The following is a 7,500-nucleotide window of genomic DNA, read 5'->3' as shown; positions in this document are numbered from 1 at the left end:
GAGGGCGTGCAGCCCGACGCTGGGAGCGCGTGGGCGGGGCTTCTGTGTGGACACTGCAACAAGTCCTTCAAGACCAGCGGAGGCCTCAATAGACACGTGTCCCTGGTGAGAACATTCCGGCACAATATCTTGTTGTTCTACAACAGTCTTTTTTTTTTTTACACACAAACATCCTTTCTTAAAACCAATACAATATATAGATTTTTTTTTTTTTTTTTTTAACCTTTAGGGCTCCCCTCAAGTTTAGTCTTTATCTTTGGGGATCCAAAAGGGTCCCACTCATAAAAGTGTTAAAATAAGTGATATATTTTTATTTTTTTCAAACTTTCAACACTTAAATATTTATAATGTAATATAATATATAACAGATATATCTGTTGATTGTAAGTTTTTTTGTTTTGTTTGTTTTTTGCCCTTTTTGTCAAAGAAAACATTTTTTTTTTATACGGCAACTACACAAAATATGCAATATTTTCCCCAAAAAATATAGTGGAATATTTTATGTGAAGTAATGGTAGCCTTAAATATGTCAACAAATATAATCCATCCATCTTCTACCGCTTATTCCCTTTCGGGGTCGCGGGGGGCGCTGGCGCCTATCTCAGCTACAATCAGGCAGAAGGCGGGGTACACCCTGGACAAGTCGCCACTTCATCGCAGGGCCAACACAGATAGACAGACAACATTCACACTCACATTCACACACTGGGGCCAATTTAGTGTTGCCAATCAACCTATCCCCAGGTGCATGTCTTTGGAAGTGGGAGGAAGCCGGAGTACCCGGAGGGAACCCACGCATTCACGGGGAGAACATGCAAACTCCACACAGAAAGATCCCGAGCCTGGATTTGAACCCAGGACTGCAGGACCTTCGTATTGTGAGGCAGACGCACTAACCCCTCTTCCACCGTGAAGCCCAACAAATATAACATTGATTTTTCAACTGTCATTGCTCAAAACAAAAAAGATTATGAAAAAAAATCAACAAATATAACATTGATTTTTATTCATAATCTTTTTTGTTTTGAGCAATGACAGTTTAAAAGAATAAATCCCACAAACATCTTTGGGGATCCAAAAGGCTCCCACTCATAAGTGTTAAAATAAGTCATAGATTATGATTATTTTTTTTTACTTTCAACACTTAAATATATTCATCAGCTATATCTGTTAATTATTTTTTTTAAATGTGTTTGTTTTTTGCCCTTTTTATCAAAGAAAAACTTTTTTTTTTATACGGCAAACACACAAAATGTGATACATTTTTCCCCCAAAAAATATTTAAAATTTGAATATTTTATGTAAAGTAATGGTAGGATATGTCAATAATTATAAAATTGATTTTTATTCTTTTTTTTTTTTTTTTTTTTTGAGCAATAACAGTTTAAAAAAAGAAATCCCACTAACATCTTTGGGGACCCAAAAGGGTCTCGCTCATAAAAGTGTTAGATTTAGTCATATATTTGTATTTATTTTAACTTTCAACACTTAAATATATTCATCAGATGTATCCGGAAATTTTTTTAAATTTTTCTTTTATTTATTTTTTTGTTTTTTGCCCTTTTTGTCAAAGAAAATTAGTTTTTTATATGGCAAATACACAAAATATGCAACTTTTTCCCCAAAAATATTTCAAAGTGGAATATTTTTTGTGAAGTTCTGGTAGCCTTAAATATGTCAATAATTACAACATAGATTTTTATTCTTCTTTTTTATTTTATTTTATTAATTTTTTTAGCAATGACAGTTTAAAAAAATAAATCGCACAAACATCCCACTCATAAAAGTGTTAAAATAAGTCATATATCATGATTTTTTTTTACTTTCAACAGTTAAATATATTCTTTAGATATATCTGTCGATAAATGTATTTTATTTTGTTTTGTTTTATCTTATCCCATATTGTTAAAGAAAACATATTTTTATACGGCAAACACACAAAATATGCAACATTTTACCCGAAAAATATTTCAAAGAGGAATATTTTTGTGAAATAATGGTAGCCTTAAATATGTCAATAAATTATAACATTGATTTTGAATAATTAAAAAAAATTTTGCAATCACAGTTTAAAAAAATAAGTCCCACAAACATCTTTGGGGATCCAAAAGGGTCTCACTCATAAAAGTGTTAAAATAAGTCATAGATTATGATTGGTTTTTACTTTCAACACTTAAATATATTCATCAGATACATCTGTCCCTTATTTTGTTTTATTTTGTTTAGTTTTATCCTATATTTTAAAAAAAAACATATCTTTATATGGCAAACACACAAAATATGCAACATTTTCCCCAAAAAAGTATTACAAAGTGGAATATTTTATGTAAATTAATGGTAGCCTTAAATTTGTCAATAATTATAACATTGATTTTTATTCATATTTTTTTTTGGTTTTGAGCAATGACAGTTTAAAAAAATAAATCCTACAAACATCTTTGGGGATCCAAAAGGGATCGACTCATATAAGTGTTAAAATAAGTCATAGATTATGATTTTTTTTTTTTTTACTTTCAACACTTAAATATATTCATCAGCTATATCTGTTAATTATTTTAAAAAAATGTGTTTGTTTTTTGCCCTTTTTATCAACAAAAAACATTTTTTTTTTTACGGCAAACACACAAAGTATGCAACATTTTCCCCCAAAAAAATATTTAAAATTTTAATGTTTTATGTAAAGTAATGGTAGGATATGTCAATAATTATAAAATTGATTTTTATTCTTTTTTTTTTTTGAGCAATAACAGTTTAAAAAAAGAAACCCCACTAACATCTTTGGGGACCCAAAAGGGTCTCGCTCATAAAAGTGTTAGAATTAGTCATATATTTGTATTTATTTTAACTTTCAACACTTAAATATATTCATCAGATGTATCCGTACATTTTTTTTAATTTTTCTTTTATTTATTTTTTTGTTTTTTGCCCTTTTTGTCAAAGAAAATTAGTTTTTTTATATGGCAAACACACAAAACATGCAACTTTTTCCCCAAAAATATTTCAAAGTGGAATATTTTTTGTGAAGTTCTGGTAGCCTTAAATATGTCAATAATTACAACATTGATTTTTATTCTTCTTTTTTATTTTATTTTATTTTATTTTTTTAGCAATGACAGTTTATAAAAAAAAAATCGCACAAACATCTTTGGGGATCCAAAAGGGTCCCACTCATAAAAGTGTTAAAATAAGTCATAGATCATGATTTTTTTTTACTTTCAACACTTAAATATATTCTTTAGATATATCTGTCGATAAATGTATTTTATTTTGTTTTGTTTTATCTTATCCCATATTGTTAAAGAAAACATATTTTTATACGGCAAACACACAAAATATGCAACATTTTTCCCGAAAAATATTTCAAAGTGGAATATTTTTGTGAAATAATGGTAGCCTTAAATATGTCAATAAATTATAACATTGATTTTGATTAATTAAAAAAAAAATTGCAATCACAGTTTAAAAAAATAAATCCCACAAACATCTTTGGGGATCCAAAAGGGTCTCACTCATAAAAGTGTTAAAATAAGTCATAGATTATGATTGGTTTTTACTTTCAACACTTAAATATATTCATCAGATACATCTGTCCCTTATTTTATTTTATTTTGTTTTGTTTTATTATATTGTCAAAGAAAACATATTTTTATAGAGCAAACATACAAAATACGCAACATTTTCCCCAAAAAAGTATTTCAAAGTGGAATATTTTATGTAAAGTAATGGTAGCCTTAAATATGTCAATAACTATAACATTGATTTTTATTCATAATTTTTTTTGTTTTGAGCAATGACAGTTTAAAAAAATAAATCCCACGAACATCTTTGGGGATCCAAAAGGCTCCCACTCATAAAAATGTTAAAATAAGTCACAGATCAGGGGTCGGGAACCTTTTTGGCTGAGAGAGCCATGAAAGCCAAATATTTGAAAATGTATTTCCGTGAGAGCCATATTATATTTTTTAAGACTGAATACAACTAGGCTTCACGGTGGAAGAGGGGTTAGTGTGTCTGCCTCACAATACGAAGGTCCTGCAGTCCTTGGTTCAATTCCAGGCTGAGGATCTTTCTGTGTGGAGTTTGCATGTTCTCCCCGTGAATGCGTGGGTTCCCTCCGGGTACTCCGGCTTCCTCCCACTTCCAAAGACATGCACCTGGGGATAGGTTGATTGGCAACACCAAATTGGCCCTAGTGTGTGAATGTGAGTGTGAATGTTGTCTGTCTATCTGTGTTGGCCCTGCGACTTGTCCAGGGTGTACCCCGCCTTCCGCCCGATTGTAGCTGAGATATGCGCCAGCGCCCCCCGCGACCCCGAAAGGGAATAAGCGGTAGAAAATGGATGGATGGATGGATGAATACAACTAAATGCGTGGATTTTTTAAGTTAGACCAACATTTTTAGAGTATAATACGTCTCTAATTATTTTTAGTAACATTGTTATTTCTTGAACAGGTGTGGTAGAAAACGAATGGTAGGATTAAAATGCATGAGAATGTTTTATATTTTGTACGTTATTTTTAACATCGTGATTACCAGCGGAATTATCCATTACTTATCGTGTTAAGCAATGTCAGCTAAGATTTATCTGAGAGCCAGATGCAGTCATCGAAAGAGCCGCATCTGGCTCTAGAGCCATAGGTTCCCTACCCCTGTCATAGATTATGATTTTTTTTTTTTTTTTCAACACTTAAATATATTCATCAGCTATATCTGTCAATTATAAAAAAATGTTTTGTTTGTTTTTTGCCCTTTTTATCAAAGAAAATATTTTTTTTATACGGCAAACACACCAATTATGCAACATTTTCCCCCAAAAATATTTAAAATTGGAATATTTTATGTAAAGTAATGGTAGCCTTAAACATGTCAATAATTATAACATTGATTTGTATTAATTATTTTTTTTTTAGCAATGACAGTTTAAAAAAATAAATCCCACTATAGGTCTATTATTTATTTATTTATTTTTTGTTTGTTTTTTGCCCTTTTTGTCAAAGAAAACTTGTTTTTCTATACTGCAAAGACACAAACAATGCAATATTTTTCCCCAAAAGTATTTCAAAGTGGAATATTTTTTGTGAAGTAATGGTAGCCTTAAATATGTCAATAAATTATAACACTGATTTTGATTAATTCAATTTTTTTTTTGCAATGACATTTAAAAAAAATAAATCCCACCAACATCTTTGGGGATCCAAAAGGGTCTCACTCATAAAAATGTTAAAATAAGTCATAGAATATTCTTTTTTTTAACTTTTAACACTTAAATATATTCATCAGATATCTCTGTCGCATTTAATTTAATATTTGTTGTGTGTTAAAGAAAACATATTTTTATACAGCAAACACACAAAATATGCAACATTTTCCCCTCAAAAATATTTAATGTGGAATATTTTATGTAAAGTAATGGTAGCCCTCAATATGTCAATAAATTATAACATTGATTTTGATTCATTATTATTATTATTTTTTTTTTTTTTTGAGCAATGACAGTGTTAAAAAATAAATCCCACAGACATCTTTGGGGATCCAAAAGGTTCCCACTCATAAAAGTGTTAAAATAAGTCATAGAATATTCTTTTTTTTAACTTTTAACACTTAAATATATTCATCAGATATCTCTGTCGCATTTAATTTAATATTTGTTGTGTGTTTTTTGCCCTTTTTATATGGCACACATACAAAACATGCAATATTTTCAGGCAAAAAAATATTTAAAAGTGTATTATTTGATGTGAAGTACACCTAGCCTCTTGAATATGTCAATGATTATAGCATTGATTTTGATTCATTATTTATGTTTTAGCAATGACAGTTAAAAAAAATTAATCCCACTCATAAAAGTGTTAATATAAGTCATAGATTATGATTTTTTTTTTAACTTTCATCACTTAAATATATTCATCAGATGTATCTGTCCATTGTATATACTTTTTTGTTTTGTCAGTTTTTTTGGCCTTTTTGTCAAAGAAAACATATTTTTTTATACGGAAAACACACAAAATATGCAATATTTTCAGAGAAAAATATCTGAAAGTGGAATATTTTATGCAAAGTAATGGCAGCCTTAAATATGTCAATGTTTCATAACATCAATTTTGATTCATTATTATTTTTTGAGTAATGACAGTTTAAAAAAAGGAATCCCACAAACATATTTTGGGATCCAAAAGGGTCCCACTCATAAAAGTGTTGAAATAAGTCATGGATTATTTTTATTTTTATTTTTTATTTTTTATTTTAACACTTAAATATATTCATCAGATGTATGTGTCTTTAATTTTTATTTTTTTTATCCCATATTGTCAAAGAAAACATATTTTTTTATACAGCAAACACACAAAATATGCAGTATTTTCCCCAAAAAAATATTTCAAAGTGGAATATTTTATGTAAAGTTCTGGTGGCCTTAAATATCTCAATAATCCATAACAACATTGATTTTGATTCATTATTATTTTTTTAGCAATGATATTTAAAAAAAAAAAAATCCCACAAACATCTTGGGGGTGCTAAAATAGGTCATAGATTATTCTTTTTTTAAACTTTTAACACTTAAATACATTCATCAGATAAACCTGTCGATTATAATTGATTATTCTTTGTGGGGTTTTTTGCCCTTTTTGTCAAACAAAACATTTTTCATATGGCAAACATCCAAAGTATGCAATATTTTCCACCAAAAAATATTTCAAAGTGGAATATTTGATTTGAAGTACACCTAGCCTTGAATATGCCAATCTTTCATAACAACATTGATTTTGATTCATTATTATATTTTGAGCAAAGACAGTTTTAAAGACAAAAAAAACAGCCTGCATAGCAGATTTGTGTTATTAGAGTCAACATCGCACCTCTTTCATTCCACTTCTTGTGTTTTTTTAATAGTATTTTTAGAATGTGCCGTTAAAAAAATGAGCTCTGGGCCACAACTGGACTCACGATGTTCCCGGTCTCCCGCAGATGCACTCCCTCTCGTCTCAGTCCCGCTCCCAGTTCAGCTGCTCGGCTTGCGACCGCTCCTTCCCGCTGCTGTCCTCGCTGCTCACGCACCAGCACTCCCACACCCCCGAGCAGCGTCTCCTGGCCGAGGCGGAGGCCGAGATCGTGTGTCCCCCTTCCCTCTCCTTGTCTCTGCCGCTCCCCTCCTCGCCCAGCCAGGCCGACAAGCAGGAGGCGGGGACGGACGCTCTGGCCGGCGTCGCGGATACCAGCAACGAGCACCACGGCGGACAGGTGCCGCTCAAAACAGCGAAAGGCTCCAGAAAGGTCAACGCCAGCAAGGCGGCTAACGCCGGAGGTAACCCGCACGTTCCCCGTCTTCCCACGCGACCAGAGCTTCGGGTTAAAGCGGAGCACTTGATGACCTCCATCTTACGGTTCTTTCACCCAGAGAGACCGTACCGCTGTTCGGAGTGCGGAAAGGCCTTCAAAGGATCGTCGGGGCTGAAGTACCACATGAGGGACCACACGGGGGAGAGACCGTACCGCTGCAC

At 31.8% G+C, this 7,500-nt stretch overlaps 1 protein-coding gene across 1 annotated transcript in view; it reads left to right on the top strand.

Moving 5' to 3' along the window:
- Positions 1 to 7,500, top strand: part of znf628 (zinc finger protein 628) — a 27,173-nt gene that overhangs the window by 8,119 nt on the left and 11,554 nt on the right. Inside the window, 3 exon segments of the mRNA XM_061915351.1 lie at positions 1 to 105; positions 6,968 to 7,304; positions 7,398 to 7,500. The exon segment at positions 1 to 105 is cut by the window's left edge and continues 45 nt beyond it; the exon segment at positions 7,398 to 7,500 is cut by the window's right edge and continues 52 nt beyond it. Coding sequence (XP_061771335.1) covers positions 1 to 105; positions 6,968 to 7,304; positions 7,398 to 7,500 — 545 coding nt within the window.

This window comes from Nerophis ophidion, linkage group LG11 (genome assembly GCF_033978795.1).
Source record: "Nerophis ophidion isolate RoL-2023_Sa linkage group LG11, RoL_Noph_v1.0, whole genome shotgun sequence".
In the NCBI taxonomy this organism is placed as follows: Eukaryota; Metazoa; Chordata; class Actinopteri; order Syngnathiformes; family Syngnathidae; genus Nerophis; species Nerophis ophidion.
The sequence above is the reverse complement of the archived record's forward strand: the minus strand, read 5'-3'. Positions and strand labels throughout refer to the sequence as shown.